We start from the raw sequence: 18,374 nt of genomic DNA on the forward strand, positions 1-18,374 counted from the left end.
GAAATTCTTACTTCTGTGAAAGGCTAGAGCTTCCCCTATAGATAAACATAGTCCTGTCTTTTGAGCCACACTGAGCATGCTCACAGAAAGAGGAGACCAATTTCCACATAAAGAACAGCAAGCAAGGTTCCTAGAAATTCACTTTTTCCTTTTCAAGTGGCCAAGAAAGCTGGCTCCCAGCTTTCCCTAAAGAGAGTCTGCATTTGGACCAACATTGCAGAATAAACTCACAATTGATTCTCCAGCCCTCCACCAGCCTCTTTGTTGGCTGATTGGGATGTTGATTCTCTTGGAGAAGCCAGTCTAATGGCCCAGTCTCCACTGTGTACAAAGAGCTGAGCTCTCTCTCCTTCTCTCTCTCTGCAGTGTCCTCTCCAAGCCTGGTGATGACCACACACCATTCACTTTGTGTGTAGCAACAAGGATCCTATTTTCCACACCATCACCTTCTGGGCTATTGTCATGGGAAAGCCCAGTGACCTGAGGAGCACGTGTGAGAAGTCCCAGCTTACCTACCATCCTGCTGGCTTCTTGGAAAATCCGCTCTTGGGAGGCCCAGCCTGAAGCCCAGCTTCCCTTCTGTGCAGTATTGTCATGATGCCTCTCCCCACGTCCTGTCTGTCCTAGACGTGGGAGACGAGAAACAAGTAGAAGAGGAAGAGAGAAAGCTGCGTCTACATTATGCTCCGTCATCGAACAAACTCATGAGAAAACTTGAATCTGTTACGAAAACAAGGAAAGGAGGATGCATGCTATTGAACTGAGCCAAATACACTGTAAATATCAGCAAACTCCATCCCTTGCCTTCATACCCAAATCATCTTGAGATTTCTTTTAAAGAAGTAAATTTGTCCAATGGGTGTAAATTATAAACTAATTAAGTGCAATTTCCCCTGTACTTCCTCTCCCTTATCTTTGGTGTATATATATTACTAAAGTGTTTATTAGTTTTCTTTGTAAAGGTCAGAGTTGAACTTTTAAACTTTTAAAAGTGATTTGTTCCTTTCCTCTCCCTCCATGAAGAAATACCCTAAGTTGGAAGTGAAGTCCTTTGCCCCCGCCTCAGGCCTAGACTCACATCATGACTGTACATTTTGGTCTGACTGCCAGCTAACTCCAGTTGCCTGATGCGAAGACACACCTCCAGATCCCTGGAGGGGCGGCCGAACATAGGATCAGAGTACCAACCTAGCTCCTTGTGAGGTTAGGGGTTCAGCCAGGGCACCCCTAAAAAACTCCAGGGTGGGAGAACTTGCTTTTGGCAACAAGAGAAAAAGATGCCCTTTCTGAAAGCTTCTATTAAAACATTTTATTTTATCACCAAACAAAGTCTCACCTTTTCTGCCTTTGACACTTCTGCCCTCGGGCCCTCACTTCCTTGGACTTTTCTGTTTGCTCTCCCAGAATCAGAAAGTGTATGATCTGAGGCTACAGAGAGGCAGATAACTTTCACTTACTGTCATATTCAAGTGTTCTTTATTTACTGCTAATCATGGTAAGGAAGAGTGTATGCCCAGTCACACTCCACAGGTCAGAACAGGAGCCAACGCCTTTTTCTCCCCTGCACCTCACAAGAGTAAAGCAATCCTCTGTGCTTTGTGGTCACAGAAACAGATAAGAAACAAAACAAATGCAAACCCTGTGGATAACTCTCAACTTCATTTCAGATGTTGATTCTAGTTCTTCGTTCCACTCCCCCTCCCTTCTGTAGGACTGTTAGTTACTAGGAGAAGAGACTCCTGTGAATGTAACCTAGTGCCTGAGGTTTTTTCTCTCTAGAGGGGATGTTAATGAATATAAATAGTCCCAAGGTGAAAGGCCAAAGTCCTGGAGAATCCATCAGCAGGGACTTAGCCACAGATAATTCAGTGTTGATTCTAGGAGTAAAGAGGATATGGCTTCTCTAGAGTCTCTGCTGTCTCTTTTTTTTGAACAGCGAAGACCCAAGGTCAGTAGTTTTCCACCTCTGTATAGAATATTTCCCAGGGAAAATGTAGGCAAGGCAACTGTACTGACCGTGCCTGAGCAACTAATTTCATCCGTATTGCAACGTGGTGGAAGATGTCTCAGCTAGTTGGGCAGGTTTACTGAGTATTTCCACTAAGTACCTGTGGTAAGGATGCATGGATGTGCAAATACTGGTCTCTGTTTTCCCCACATCCCCAGGACAAAGTCATTTGGTTGAAGTGTTCAAAGCTCATGGTTGAGTTGAGAAGAGCTAAGTACCAAGTCAATTACCAAAGAGTTAGAGAAGCCAAGATGCCTTAGCTGCCCACAGGACCTGTGAGTTCCAGGAAGCGGAAGAAAGTAGAAGACTTACTAGAGATTCTCTATCTGGATCTCTATTTTTTTTTTCTGGAACAAGAAGCATTTGCGTTTGGTAGATTTTAGATCTTTTACTATTGCAATAACTTTGAGAACCTGGAAGGTCATATTGATAAAAGAGGTTATCTGGGCAGAGATGTAAGTAGAAAGAAGGGGGAGGTGGATGAGTTGGGGAAGGACTAGCATGAGACTCTAGGGACATTTCCTAACCCAGGTAACTGGGACCCCCCGAGAGGTTATCACGTTCCTTTTTTTAAATCAAGCAGGGATGACCTACTTCCATTTCCTGTAAGAGGGACAAGGAGTCCCACTCTGTATAGGTCCGCAGGAAATAGCCACCTTGAAGATCCATTTTAAACTAAAATCCGCAGATACTTTCTTGCTAGCATTTTATGAACCAGCATTGTCCAAGATCTCTCTAAATACTAAACTCAGGCTAATAAACAGATGGTTTTGACTTTAACCATGATCTGCTATCATTTTAATGTTGAGCTCTGGGAAGACAGATTCCTTTTAACATCCACAAGTAGGAAAAAAATCTGCCTTTAAAACTATTGAACTTTTTCATGCCACACAGTTAAAAGTATTCCCTTTAAAAGTATGTTGTTGCTGTTGAGTACCATCAAGTTAGAACCAACCCATGGCTGACCATCCAGCAGGTTTTCACATGGGAGATTGCCCGTCTTTCTCCAGTGGAGCAGCTGGTGGATTCAAAACGTTTGCCTTTTGGACTGCAGCACAGTTTCTTACCACTAGGCTCACCAGAGCTCTCTTTCAAAAGTGTAGACAATAGAATGTTAGCTACTAGATTCAGGTGCATAAGAATACAATGAGCACATCCAAGGAATCTAAGCTCCTGGGACACAGTTGTGGGCAAGTTTGGAGCCAGAATACCTTGATTAGATTTTCAAGCTGCTGAATCTCCTCTCTGGTCCCTAGTGTTCTCCTTCAAAATAGGGGTAGTACTTTATACTCATGGTGCTCTGGTGACCTAGAAGTAAGGAGTTGTTTTACCAACCCAAAGGCAGAAGGTTTAAACCTACCAGCTGCTCCACAGAAGAAAGATGGGTAATATCTTCCCATGGGCTTTACAGCCTTTGAAAACATGCTGGAGAGTCGGTTATGAGTCAATTATGACTCAGTCACCCAAAACAACAACAATAACAACAATAGTAACAGTAATAACAACACCTTATACTCCTTTACAAGAAGGAGCCCTAGTGACAAGAAGCTGCACTGCAATCCCCAAAGGCACTTGGTTCAAATCTACCAGTTGCTCCATGGAAGAAAGATGGGCAATCTCCTCTTCCGTGATTAACTGCATTTGAAAACCCACTGGAGGGTCAGCTATGGGTCAGTTTTGACTCAATGGTACTCAGCAATAACAACAACTCCTTTACAAGGCAATTTGAGTAGTAATGAGTTAATCTAGCTTAACTACCTAAAAGTGTGTCTGCTACCCAGCATTATGTGTGCTAAGTACACCCACACCTCATTTATCTGCATTGTAAGGTTCTAAAGATCAAGATGATACATTAAAAATTAATGTTATACAAAAAATGGAAGATGATTATCTCTTTGTTTAACTATTGAGATCAAGGCCCAGACAAGTCAACCAGTATTACTCACACCTTGCACTTCAGCATTTGTTACTGCCAGACATATATCATTAATGTGCAAAATAGTTGGGTAGCATATATTTTTTACTATTGTTATAAATGTGAAAATTTAAATAACAAGTCAATAAGTAAACAGTCGATATATTGACATTATGTCATCCCAAGGGTTATCCATAGATCATCTCAAGGGTGATTATTCCTAAAGTTTATTCAATATCATTAGACCTACCCATGGAGTCTTTTACCACGTGTCTGTCAGTTTGCTGTACTGTGGTAGCTTGTCTGCTGCTGTGATGCTGAAGCTATGCCACTAGTATTTCAATTATGAGCAGAACTTCCAGACTAAAACAGACTAGAAAGAAAGAATAGAAATTTACTCCTGAAAAAAAATATGGCCCATGAAAATCTTGGGAACAGCAACAGAGCATTGACTGACGCAGTGCTGGAAATGTAAGACTCCTACATTAGAAGGCACTCAAAATAGCACAAGAGAAAAGCTATCTCATTCAAAGTAGAATCAATCCTCATGACACAGATGGACAAAAGCTTTCAGAACTTCATTTGCTGAAGAGTCATGACTCAAAATGACATGACAATGACTGAAAGACATTCAAAATGACATGACAATCGACTGGAAGATTTCCATATTTGTGCTCATTCCAAAGAAAATGATTCAATAGAATTTGAGAATTATTAAGCAATATCAGCATCACAAACAAGTAAAGTTTTGCTGAAGGTAATAAAAAAAACAACAACCCACAATTGCAGCAATACGTTCACAGAGAGCTGCCAGAAATTCAGGCCAGATTCAGAAGAGGACATACAATGATAGATAACATTACTGATGTCAGACAGATTAGCTGAAAATAGAGAATATAAGAAAGATGTTTATTTGTACTATTGACTATGCAGAGGGATCTCTGGTGGCCTCATGGTAAGAAACTGTGATGCCATCTGAAGGCACACGGTTCAAATCCACCAGCTGCTCCTCAGAAGATGGGCATTCTCCTCCTGTTTGGCTTACTGACTGAAAACTCACTGGAGGGTCAGCTAAGGGTCAGTTCCTACTCAACAGTACACAACAACAACCACATTGACTATGCAAAAGTTATCTATTGTTTGAAACATAGCAAATAGTGGGTAATATTGCAAAGAATGGGAACTCCAGAACATTTACTGTGCTCATTTGAAACTAACATAGGACAAGAAGAAGTCACCAAAAAAGAACAAGTTCATAATCAAGAAGGTGTAAGTCAAGGTTGTATCTTTTCTTATTTAATGATAAGAAAGGATACATATCATACTAATTTATTCTATATGCTGAGTGACCAATTTAAGCATCTGGACTTCTATGAGGAAGAAGAAGGCATAAAGATTAGAGGAAGAAGACTCATTAACAACTGTAATATGCAGATGACACAACCTTGCATGCTGAAAGGGAAAACTCTTACATAAACCAAAGACAGATATGCCAGAACAAACAGATCTGTTTTAAAGGAAGTGCAACCCGAATGCTTAGACATGAGGAGGGTGGAATCTTATATGCTTTGAACATATTTCCAGGAAGGACCGATCACTGGGAAAGAACATCATGCTTGGTAGAATGTCAGCAAGAAGAGGACATGCTCAAGGAGATGGATCAACAGTGGCTGCACCAATACGCTGAAACATAGCAACAGTTATGAGGGTGGCGCAGGGAGCCTAGCAGCTTAAGAAATGGCACCTAACAGTAATGGAGTCCTTTCTCACTCATTCTTTGGGCTTGCTTGATATTTCCTGATTGCCTAGTAACAAATCTGTTGCTTTTTTTTTTTTTAATCAAAACTGCCAATTGGTAAAATTATTTTGTTCATTGCTATGTTGTTGTTGTTGTTGTTGTTGTTGTTATGTTCCATCAAGTCACAGCAACCTTATGTACACGAGCTCTGAAATCTGCCCTATCCTGAGCCAATCTCATCATATCCAACAGACCTAATCCCATTTCTAATCCCAATGAGTCACTGTTATCATATTGGCAAAAAAAGGGGTGAACCATGGATGAGTCAGGAAGGGAAGGCTAGAAGAGAGGGTAAAGGCCTGACTGGATCGTCTTTGTCTTCCTTAGGGAAAGAAGATAAAATAAAATGCTCTTGCAGTGAGGGAGAAGAGGGACAGAGAACTGAGAGGTTAAGACTACAGCTGACTTGGCTCTTAAAAAGGGTTAGGTCTTATGAGAAGAAGTTCAGAAACTAAGGAAGGTGTGAGTCAAAAAGAAGCAGAAACTACTAGACTGATGTGTGTCCTCCTTACATTAGGAATTAGAATTCAAACAAATACCATTAAAAAGTGCTCTGGAAAATAAGAGGCTGTTGGGAGCTCTGGTGGCCTGGTGGCAAGAAGCTGCACTGCAATCCCGATTTCAAATCCACCAGATGCTCCACTGGAGAAGGAGGGGCAATCTCCTCCTGTGCAGATCTGACTCTACTGTACACAACAAGAAAGGGGGGAAAATAAGAAACTGCCAATTGGATTGAGTTGTGGAGTTAGCCACACCTTTGTTTTGTTACTCTAAACTTGTTCCAACCACAGCAAACAAACTAAATATTTATAATAAATTATAATCAGCTGAACCAAATATCTATAAAGGTCTCTCTTTTTTTCTTTCTCTTTCCCTTCCTCCCCTCCTCTTCATTCCCTCTCTTTCTCTCTCTTTCTCTGTCTCTCCCAACACCCCAAAGACATAGAAGTTATTTCTCTAGGCAAATACTGGGTTGTTGGCCAAGGTTTCTAACATGACTATGTTTTCTAAATGACTCTTTGGGGTGCGCAGGACTTCCCACAGGCCTGGATGAACATGTCTTTTTCTTGGATGTATATAAAGTGATATGTGCATGTATATGTGTTTCCTAAAGGAGACGGAACAAAACAAAGCAAACCTGAGGAGATTAGTGTCAAACATAAAAATCACCAGTGCAGATTTCAAACAGCATACACATTTATGCCAACAGACACTCACAACACAACATAGCTAGCTATTGACAAAATTTCCATGCATTATTTCATTTCCTCACTAGATACTATATTATGTTTTGTTCCCAAAAGGTGGGTCTCTTTCCTGTGCCCTAATTCCCAGATACTCTTTTTTTTCTCCATTTTATTTTTTTCATTCATTCATTGTTGCACATTTTCCTCCCTCCCCACCCCGACCCCGTTTGCTTTTCTCTTTGAAAAAAGAAAAAATTATTTCATTGTTATACAATCCCCCAGTCCACTTTACTATGCAGCTCTTATTCTGCACTCTTGTCATGCAAATAATACCTAATTATATATTCCTTTTAAACGGTTCTCTCACTCATTTGTTTCAATGCCATGTACATCATTTATCCCATCTCTTCTTAGTTTCCCTCCAATCCTGATGTCAGTCTTGTTTTATTAAAGTGACATTATGCAGTATTTGTCCTTTTGTGACTGAGATATTTCACTCAGCATAATGTCCTCCAGGATCACCCATTTTTTATAATATTTCATGAGTTCCTTGTTTGTTTTTTTTAATTATTATTTTTGTGTGCGTGTACCGTCAAATCAGATCTGACTGGTACAGGAGGGGATTGTCCCTCCTTCCCCGGCAGAGCATCTGGTGGATTCGAACTGTGCGCCTCTGGGATTGTAGTTGCAGTTCCTTGCCACTAGGCCACCAGAGCTCCCTGAGTTCCTTGTTTTTCAATGTTGCATAGTATCCCATTGTGAATTCCCAGATACTCTTAAAACAATTAATTCTATTCCATTGTTTCCAATTAGGGAGGCACAGTGGCATACTCCCTGGGGAATGACACTGCTAACACAGAGCCAGCCCCTTCCTAACAGTTTAAACCCACCACTCTGTAGAAGAAAGATGGACAGTCTCCTCCCATACCATTTACAACCTCCAAAAACCCACTGGAGGTCAGCTATGAATCAGCTCCAAATCAACAACAATTAAATTTAAAGTTGTTGTTGTTGTTGTTCTTGTGTACCATCAAGTCAGAACTGACCCAGAGGCAGTTAATCGCACAGGAAGAGACTTCCCATCCTTCTCCCATGGAGTAGCTGGTGGATTGGAGCTGTGTACCTTCTGGATTGCAGCACAGCTTCTTACCTCTGGGCCACCAGAGCTTCCTTAAGTTTAAAGTAAGTATTCCCAATTAATTATGAAAGAAATGAAACAAGAGATACTTTTTAAAAATTATTATTAAATTTTATTAGTTTTAGTGAACATTTACAGAGATTTTGGGTTTTCATTCATTCATTGTTGCACTGTTTTCTCTACCCTCCTCCCAAGTTCGTTCTTCTTCTCCCTCCCCTGAATGTCTGTTTTAATTGTCCAATTGCCACAGTGCTTGTCGAACGAAGCCAGTTCTGCTTAATCTCCTTTGTCAGTGTGTTCTTTGCCATTTCCTATCTCTCCTCCCTGAGAGAGACTTCACCCTGATTCATAAGGAAAAGGGGACGGTGTATTCTCTTAGCTACTTCCTACTAAAAAGGGACGCTGTAGGTTTCAGGGTGAAGATCTTCTCTCACTACTCTAAAGGGCCCCTTTGGCAGTAGGAAACACATAGACTATTATGGAGATTGATTTTGGAATTTAGATTCACTGTTATCAATTGTGCTTAGCCGTACATGTTCATATCCTTGAAGAAAGACAGACTTTTTAATTTAAGCACTAAAAGCATCTAAGTATAAGAAAAGCATGCCTGATTTTCTAAGTCATTATAAAACTTTTTGTGAATTTCTCTGTTTTAGAGAACATCATCTATCCAAAATAATTCTTCCCTTCCTTTATGGAGCTGATATTTTAGTGTAGAGAGTTCGAGAGAAAGCAACCATGTAGATGTGTGTGTGTGTGTGTGTGTGTGTGTGTGTACAAGTGTCAGAGAACATGGTAGCACGAGAAGCTCTCAATGACAAAGTGATATCTGAGAGTCCTGAGGATGACAAGGGATTAAGTGCCGTGTGAACATCTGGGAGGAGAACACTCCAGACAAGAGGGAACAGTTGAGTGACAGGACCTGAGACAGGAACAGAAAAGCAGAGCTGAGTGAGAAGAGAGTGGAGGGTCAGAAAGTAAATGGAGTGCAGGCCCACAACTGCACAGGAAGTAGGGCCTGACACAAGGCGCTACAATGATTTCATATGACATTTACTCCAAGTAAACTGGGGAGTCACCAGAGAGTCTTGGCTAGAGCAGGAACAAGATCTGACTTTTGTTTTAAAAGAATCCTTCTGGCTGCTGAATTATAAGGGACCAAGAGGGACAGGAGCAGATCCTTACTATAATCCAGCAAGAGATAGTGGTGGCTCAGCCCAGGGGCTGGTTGTAAGGGTTTTGAAGATGGAGCACCAGGATTTACTGGTGGTTTAGATGTAGGATATGACAGAGAGAGATATCAGAGGTTTAAAACTTAAACAAAACAATAAATAGAAATTGACATTGTAAAAAGAAAGAAAGAAAGAAAAAACTATTACCTAAGTATAAAATCTCAGTTATTTTTTTTAAAGGTGCTACTTTAGGAAGCATCTGGATAGCACATGTATGTTCTGTGAGGCCTGATGTTATCATATCCCAAGGCGGCAGTAACATGACATCCACTCAGTCATTCAACAAATTGAGTGCTTATTGGTGCCACCTATTCCTCTAGACATGGAGAGAAAAGCATTTTTCAAAATGTCACTTCTTTCATGGAGCTTACATTCAACTGGTAGGGAGCCAACAATAACTAACTAAATAAAAATACAGCATGCCCTGAGTTGGTATGTACTGGGCAGAAATACAAAGCAGAAAAAGGGAGAGGAAGATGCGGATTGGTCATATGACCCTAATTTCTGCCTTCCTGGTCATGATGCCACCTCCTCTCCTGTATGGATCAAATTTCCCTTTTCTGCCCTTTTATAAGGGATACAGGGAGCTCCGGCGGCCGTGGGTAAGAAGTTGCACAGCCAGCTCCAAGACAGCTGTTTGGAATTCAGTAGCTGCTCTGCGGGCAGCATCTCTCAGATGGGCAATATTCTCCTGGGTGATTCACAGCTTCAAAAAACCCACTTCAGTCAGTTAAATTGGGTCTGACCTGAAGCAATAAGTTTATAAATATACATGTAGTTGCCCAAGACTACAAATACCTGTTTCCTTATAAGGTAGTATTTACAGTTTCCAAGGTATAGGGCCTGAGATTTTATCATAAATCCAGAAAAGATAACTTAAGGTAAGAGTTTCTTTTGCTCAAAACCTAAATCTAGTTTTCCAGTTATAACTCATCATAATTTTTTTAATTGAATAGGTTGCTTATCTTTCTAAAGAAATGTGGATAGTAACAAAAAAAGAAGCTTGTTTATTAATGTTTATAAAATCCATTTTTGTCAGAGGCCACAATCTGAAGAAGTTTGAATCATTAAGTAAATGGTGTAGAATAAACCCCAAACCAACCAACAAATCCATGTTGTTCACATTTGCATCATGGAGACAAAACAAAAGTATGTCACTGTAATTAGAGTTAACCATTCACCCACCCATTTATTCATCTGGTAAATATTTGCAGTTGGCAACACAGCTGTGGTTACAAGCTCAGGTTGGGCAGCTAAACAAATTTGGGTTCTAATCCTGGTTCTACCACTTACTAACCATGTGATCTTAATAGGTTACTTAACCTCTCTGAGTCTGTCTCCTTAGCTGAAAATAGGGTTCTCGTAAGGATAAAATGAGATACAAAATTCAAACATTCAAACTCACTGCCCTCAAGTCAGAAAAAATGTCTCACAGTTGACCCTTCCAATGGGTTTTCAGGAGCTATACATTACACAGGAGGAGATTGTCTATCTTTCTCCCTGGGAGCAGCTGGTGGATTCAAACTGCCTACCTTATGGTTAGTAGCACAACTCTTTATCCACTAGACTACTCGTTGTACTGTTGAGGACCGTTGAGTCTCAACTGACCCACAGTTGACCTTCCAGTGGATTTCCAAAGGCAGTTAATCACATAGGAGGAGATTGCTTACCCTTCTCCCACAGGGCAGCTGGTGGACTTGAACTGCGTGCCTTTGGGATTGCAGCACAGCCTCTTGCCACCAGAGCTCCCTTAATGTCCAAGATACATGAAATTCTTTGCTTGACACTTAAGAAAGTGCTCAATTAATGCTAGTTACTGGCATCAAGCTCTGTTGGTAATACAATATGGAAAAACGCATATGGTAGACCCTATCCCCACCATCACTAAAACCTCTGCCTCCTTTCCCAAGTATGATTTCTATGAGAGCAGAAAGTTGGTATTTTGATCACTCTTTTGTCCCCAACATCTGGTACCTGGGAAATACTAGGTGTACTTAGTATTTTTGAATGTGTGATTATTGTGCATGCATCTCATGAGTTTTATTACTTTCAGGTCTGAGAAATAATGCAAAGGCATACCTACCACCATCATCATCACAACCACTTTCTGGGCTCTTCTAGATTCACAGGGAGGAGTAAGCCCTGGGTATTCCTTTTACAGATAAGTATAAAGAGAAATGAAAAGAGAAAAATGGCAGCCCTGGATGGTTAATTTAGCACCATGTATAGACAGAGCTGTGGCTAGCTCAGTACTAGCCTAAACGTGGAAGCTTCAAAGAATTAAGAGTTAAAGAAGAAACAGGCTACTTCTCAAAACCATGCTAGCTTTTGAACTGGGATTCAAAGAGGGGAAAACAAAATAAAATTTAAAAACCTTCCACCTACTCCCTGGTCCAATCTTACTTCCCATCTGCAAACATTCCTACCACTCACAGAAAGATGACCGGTCACAGACTTCCTAAGAATGGAGACCTTATCTAAGTTCTCTTTATCTACTATGGAGCCTAACTCAGGATCTTCATTCCTTTGACAAGATTTTCTGTACATTTTCAAGACGAAAAAACATCCAAGTGTGTTGGGGAGGGACATACTAGGTTCCTGTTTGCTCATTCACTCAACAATCTCCTTTACACACTGACATTGAGCCAGGCACTGCAGATGACACAGTGCCCTGATAGTTCACAGTTTGACTGGGGAGACAGACGAGTTAACAAGTCATTGCAATGCAGTATGTACAGGGCATAAGAGTAGGACAATGGAGGAAATGCTAGTATAAATCAGAGATTTCTTGGAAGACACTTGAATTGTATCATGCAGAATAGGTGATAGATATTTCGGTAGGTTTAAGAGAATGCTGAATGGGAGACATTCTAGGCTGCAGGACCACAAAATGCAAAGTGAATGTCTAAGCCAATGAATTCCCAGTGTTGTTTCAATGCAAGTCTTCTGTTCATGTATATTCCCCCAACCCATCCTCTGCATGCTTGGGACCCCTGCTTGAACTTTTCTTGCCAAAGATCTGTGAATTATGATCTGACACAATGCAATGTATGCTCCAAGTTGTAAGTTCCTCAGGTCAAGGATGTGGACCCCACATCTCAGGTGAGCAGCACTAAGGCATGGGGCAGGCATGTGATGTTTACGTTCAGAAACTGCAAAGCCACTAGCTTGAAAAGTGTCATTACGTCTGCAGGTGGAGGGTAATTTTCCTATTACTCAAGGACTCTGGATTGGATTCTGATTGGTTTTTGGAGAATTGTTTTATGACCCAGAGCCAGGCCCTGTGAGATGTGGTTTGGTGGACAGAAGTTTACAAGGCAGGAAATTGCTTCACTGGGTCCAATCATTCATAAGAAACACCTTTGGGAAAAGGAGACCCAGACTCCTGGCAAGTCTGCCCAGGCATTTGTTTACATCAGCAACAACCAGTGTTCCTGGTTACACAATGCAGGAGCGTCACCTTGAGTGGGGGATCTTTGCCCCTTCAAAGAATAAACACATTCCTCACTTGCAAGCTTTTCAGTGACTCTCCAGGAGGCCTAAATGTCATAGGAAGGTGACAAAACATTATTAGCTGTACAAATCAACTCACTCCAAATTCAAATTTTGTATTTTCCTTTAGATGACATAAAGCTACTCCAAAGGTGAAGGGTGGGGCAGAGGGACAGTTTTTTGTTGGGCAGTCATCAACGTCCTGCCAGGTTTCATAGGAACAATCTAATCCCTTGGTTTAGGGGTCATTGATTAATCTTTGAGGTGCAGGGAATAGGGCTGTGGGTTGTTTGGGTAAGTTCCAAGACTCACATGTTTTGATTGTTTTACCAGCTCTACTATTCCTGAGCTGAGTTCTAGAGTCCAGGGTTTTCAGCACCATTCAATCAGCTCACACCATTGGGAGTCCTCGGAGGAAAGATAAGGGGTAGTGGTGAGCGTCTTCTGATCTGCAGGGATCTGTCTGGTGAGTCACTGGGAGGCCTGCAGCCCCAGTACTGTTCATAGACTCAAGAGTCACACCCTGGGACTGACTTCTCCTCATCTCTTCGGGAAGATAAATCTTAGTCCTAATGGGTGAGATTCTTCTTTCTAAGGTCTCAGGTACTGTGTCTGAAATGGAAAGAGAATTATCCACTTACTTTTGCAACTCTAATGTGAAAATTAAATGAAAGAATGAATTTTTTTCCCCTCTCAAGCATATTTCTATACTCACCATCTGGTGTTTTATCTCTCAGCCAGTTGGGAAGGTGGAGCACCTGCAGGGGGATTTATTTACTTTTTAAAAATTTTTACCCTTCATATGTGGAATTAAAGACAATTTACTTTTTTTTAAAAAAAACAACTATTTATTTTCTTGTGTACTGTCGAATCAGATCTCACTGGTACAGGAGGAGATTGCCCCTCTGTCTCCAGTGGAGCATCTGGTGGATTCGAACCATGCACCTTCCAGACTGCAGTGCAGACAATTTCCTTTTGATAACCTACTTAGTACAAGACCTATTAACTGTGTCTTTACTTATGCCACTGGGCAAAAAGGGTCCCCTCATATCCAAGGCCAGAAAGTAGTTGACAACAGAAGACCCTAGGGTTGCCCACTCTGAGATGTTTTCAATTTGTTTTCCCAGAGACTATTTGTTTCATTTTATCTCCCACATTAGATTGTAAATTCTATGGAAGTTGAGGTCATACCAATGTCTCGATGGTACCCTATATATTAAGCCGGGTGCATAGTCTTCTCTGAAAAGATTTGCTGAATGAATTTTTTTAAAATAGCATGAATATCTTAAGGCCTGAATGAATACATAAATAAGTTATTCTCCTTCTTTATGTAGTGAATCCGTAACAAACCCACTATGGACTTCTAACTGCCTAGTTTTTACATTATCAGATAGGCAGGCAATCTCGATCACTAGTTTCCATATACAGATGGATCATCTGAGTCAGAGAAAAGGAGGGGGGACAAAGCCTATCAAGGCAGTTGCAAGGAAAGTCTTTAGCCCAGGGTCCTGCAGTTAATGACTCCATTAAGTATCCAACTTCAACTGCTTTCAATCCTCCTCAGAATTCTATGCTTACCGTTGTCTTTGCCCTGCTTATTACCAGGGAAAGAAACTATTAAGAGGTTTACAGCTGCTGCCCCTCAAGATTTAGGGAGAAAAAAATTACTGGCCATCTGATCTTCAAGTTATGCTACAGGGACAAAGGTAATTCCAGAGAAAGAGAAGGGATTCTGGTGTGTGTGTGTGTGTGTGTGTGTGTGTGTGTGTGTGTGTGAGGAGCAAAGAGCAGAGTCAGACTGGAAGGATCATGGAGCTGGGGCAGCAGAGAGTGCTGGAAGAGAACTTTCCCAATGTGTGTTTTAGGATCAAGTTCATGAGACTTGGAGGTGTATTTGAGGTTCACCTTGGGATGGTATATCTGAATGTGGTATATGTGTATGAGCATAGATCTTAAAAGTTAAGCTTCTCAAATTAGGTTTATATAGGGTGATGAGCCAGAGGGTATAAGAACCTACCAAAAAATTATTCATCTTTCTGGAGCATGAGTTTTATTTGGAGTTAGGTCATTTTAACTGTATTTTCACACAAAAGCAAATGGATAGATTAGGGTAAAAATGTATTATTTTTTTAAAAAAGAATTAGGGTTTAGAGGGGCTTGGGTGATTTAAATGTGCAACATCCTTGAGAATTATTAATTCATTCTTCTCTTTCATTAATGGTATTTCAGTAGAAAAGTTTAAGGAGTGTTGGCTTGGAAGAGTCACACAGAACATGTCATTATAGACAGTGCCTTACACAGTCTATGCATACTGGTGGGCCCCTATCTCATACATTGAAGGTTCCAGTAATAAGACAATGGGGGAGAAAGACAATAACATTGATCTGAGAAGCCCTTCATATCATTTTGGCTGACCCTCTGATCCCAGAAGATCAACATGATGTCTTTCTTTTCACAGGTTCTCAGAAACATAGGAGTTCCCCTCTTCTGCAAGGAGGAGGTACATTTCTTATGCTATTGTTTTCTCTACTCCAAGTAGCCTGCACAGAAGAAGCAGTCCATTAATGTGTATTCAGATGGACTGAACACTAAATGCCTCCATCTTTTCCCTCTCTCCTCCTTAGGGCAGAGGCATCTCTGGCCCAGAAGCTATGGGAAATCCAAACCAAATACTTTTAGGGGAACAGCTAACAGGTGCCTTTCCAGTTGGTCTGGTGGGAGCAAGTTTTGTTTCCTTTGTTCTCAAGGGTAAAGAGCTGATAGATCCTTACCAAGTAAAGACACTACAAATCCCATCAACATTTTTTAATAGAAGATTCTGAATTCACATACCAGAAAGCTGGACACAGAGATGATTGATGTTTTCTCTCTCTGGAGCTGCTATATGAGAAATATCACCAGTACATGGCTGTAGCGAACAGAAATTTATTCGCTGATTAAGAGACTCGAAGTCCAAATTGAGGCCCCCAAATCTAGGGGAAGGCTTTCTCCATGTAATGGTTCTAAAGGAAAAGTCCTTATCTCCTCTCACCGTCTATGAGCCGGGTAGTCCTAGCAGATCTCCGTGTATTTTTTACATCAATTTTCCCCTGAGTCTAGGAGGTGTCATTGATGGACCCTCATCCAAAGGATATGACCCACTTCCTGTTCTTCCTTCTTGGTAGTAATGAGGCCACTCAATCTTTGTTCACTGGTTTATTAATCTCTTATATAAATCAAAGAGATTGACTCAAAAATACAACTTGACAGGGTAGATTTTACTCTGCCTGATTAGCATAACTGCCTCTAATCTTGCCTCATTAACATCATAGTGGTAATTCACAACATATAATTATATCACACTATATCACAAAAGGAAGAATATTGAGAATCACAGCCTAGCCAGCAGACACATATTTTTAAGGGGCAGAATTCAATCTATAACAGTTGGTAAAGTAACTGCTCCATTCTGGTATATATTGACATTGAAGGTGAATGTGTTTCTGGGTCTGTGTAGCCAATTTTCCCAAGGCCCTAGGCTTCCAATTGTCAAAGATTTCCTGGGGGCCACAGCTCTAGATCCTTCCTCTGATCTGGCAAGTGAAGCTTCACTTGGTCTTCCTGGTTGCAAGATAAGTCTCTAAGAGTGGAAATGATGTCTAATTAATTATATCCCTACTACCCAATGTAGTCATTGCACGTAAGACACCTTCAATAAATATTTGTTGGGAATGAGTATGAAAGAATTCACTTAGTCACTTAACAAATATTTATGTGCTACACATTCTGCCGGGTGCTCGGGATTCAACGATGAATCACAATCTTTTTTTTCAAGGAGCTCACAGCTTAATAGGAAAGGCAGACACAGAAAACACCAATCGCAATTCAGTCTAACAACATAAGCAAACACAAAATAAAGTGGTGACACTAAAACACTCTAATAGTGGTGTTACCCGATTTCTGTCAGGGAACTCAGTGGCTAATGTGAGGACCTCTAAGGCCACTGATGTGGGCTCTGCCTTCTGTAGCTAAATTCTTGGAAGGGCAAGGCAAGGGTTACATTTGAAGGTGGGCTTTCACAATGACAGGAATGCCCAGAGTGGGTGGGCTGGAGGTGACCTCCCTATCACCCTGTAGGAAAGTGAGGCCCAGCCAACACCTGTTGAGACAGGTAACTCCCATTTGCCCATTGTCCCATGTTTGCAGAGGAGGAGCAGGGAACTCTAGGGGATGGGTCACAACCAGGTGAGCCTCCTCTCGGCACCACAAGCATTAGCACGGAGATAGGATGGCCCATTCTGAGGAGGATTTATAACTCCAGATTTCAAAGTCTTATCATAAACAAGCTCTCTTTCTCAATCACAGTATGTCAGGAGCTGGGGGAATGGGTAGGCAGGAATGGAGGGGAGAGTGATGTTGGGGGTCGGGGTGATAGCTTGTAGCAATGTGCAATACAGGGAGGAGATAATCTTAGGAAACAGAAAGAGAGGTAGGGAAGAGATAGAAGAGGTAGGAAAGAAGCACTGTTCGTAGCTAGTATGCTCCAATAATTAGGCTTTATTATACCCTGCTCCGTGTGGCCCTGGCCTGAAAGGTAATGATCATCCCTCAGAACACAGTGGAATCCTGAGCATGCCCAGAGAGCCAGCCTTAAGGGTGCATGGTCTTGTCCAGGCTTCTTCTCTTTCTAGAAGATTCTCCCCACCACCAGGGTTTTCATCTAGCACCTTTCATTTGTTAGCAGAAGGGGAATAAGTATCTATATATCTATATCTATCTATCTATCTATCTGGTTTCTGAGTTAGGAATTCAGTGAGTAGAACTGTCTCCAGGACAGGAAAAATTGCCCCCAAAAGCTGCTTTGATGGTGAAAGGCAGAAGGGTGAGCACAGTACAAGTGGAATGCTGAGGGTGCAGTCCAGCAGAGTGGGAGAGGGGAGAAGGAAGAGATTCTGGGCGTGAGATTGAACCTCTGAAAGCACAGCGACTACACCTGGCCATGGCCCCTGACACATATCAGTGTCCCTTCTTCAAGCCTTCCCTTTACATTTCTTTCCATTTGATGCCACTTTAGTAAAAAGAGCACCCAAAGGAAATTCTGCATTTTGTCCTAAATGACACATGAGAGCACCTTGAAGGGATAGGACTTGACATTTCTTTCACAGACTTGTCAAGGCTTTTTTGGCCTCTGGTCTGTTCCTAGGTGGACTTGGGGCTTGGAAGGAATTGAGAGATATCTAGTGGAGCACCCCTGGAGATTACTTCCCTCCTCCTGCTTTTGCTCAGACTTCAAACACACAAGGCCCAAGGCTGGTGGGTGGAGTTAGCAAACATAGGCTTGTGGGAGGTTTGCAGGCCTCTCCTTCAGACTTCTCACTCTGGCCTGAGCAAATCCCGCCTAGAACTTCAAAGCCAGCAGCCAGTTTACCTGACCACAGGACAACAACAATGCTTTCCCTTTTGACCTAAGGAGGCATCCCTGGCGTCACTGCTGAAGAGCCAGCTGACCAAGCACACAGGATCTTAATCACATGGGAGCTGTGAAGTGGGCATTCCCCACAGCCCAGTCTGCTGGCCAAGACCAGGAGGATGTGCTGGGCAGGTCTGACGGGAACTGTGTTCCCA

General features: G+C 41.7%; 1 protein-coding gene across 2 annotated transcripts in view; it reads left to right on the top strand.

The window, feature by feature from the left end:
• Positions 1–1,321, top strand: part of HNF1B (HNF1 homeobox B) — a 69,751-nt gene extending 68,430 nt beyond the window's left edge. For both annotated transcript variants that reach the window (XM_006881373.1, XM_006881374.1), the window contains exon 9: positions 367–1,321. In XM_006881373.1, the coding sequence (XP_006881435.1) occupies positions 367–387 (21 nt within the window). In that variant the 3' untranslated portion in view covers positions 388–1,321. The remainder of the gene's footprint in view (positions 1–366) is intronic.
• Positions 1,322–18,374: the final 17,053 nt, after the last annotated feature.

Source organism: Elephantulus edwardii, unplaced genomic scaffold (genome assembly GCF_000299155.1).
Source record: "Elephantulus edwardii isolate Elephantulus edwardi_28Jun2011 unplaced genomic scaffold, EleEdw1.0 scaffold00015, whole genome shotgun sequence".
NCBI classification, from domain to species: Eukaryota; Metazoa; Chordata; class Mammalia; order Macroscelidea; family Macroscelididae; genus Elephantulus; species Elephantulus edwardii.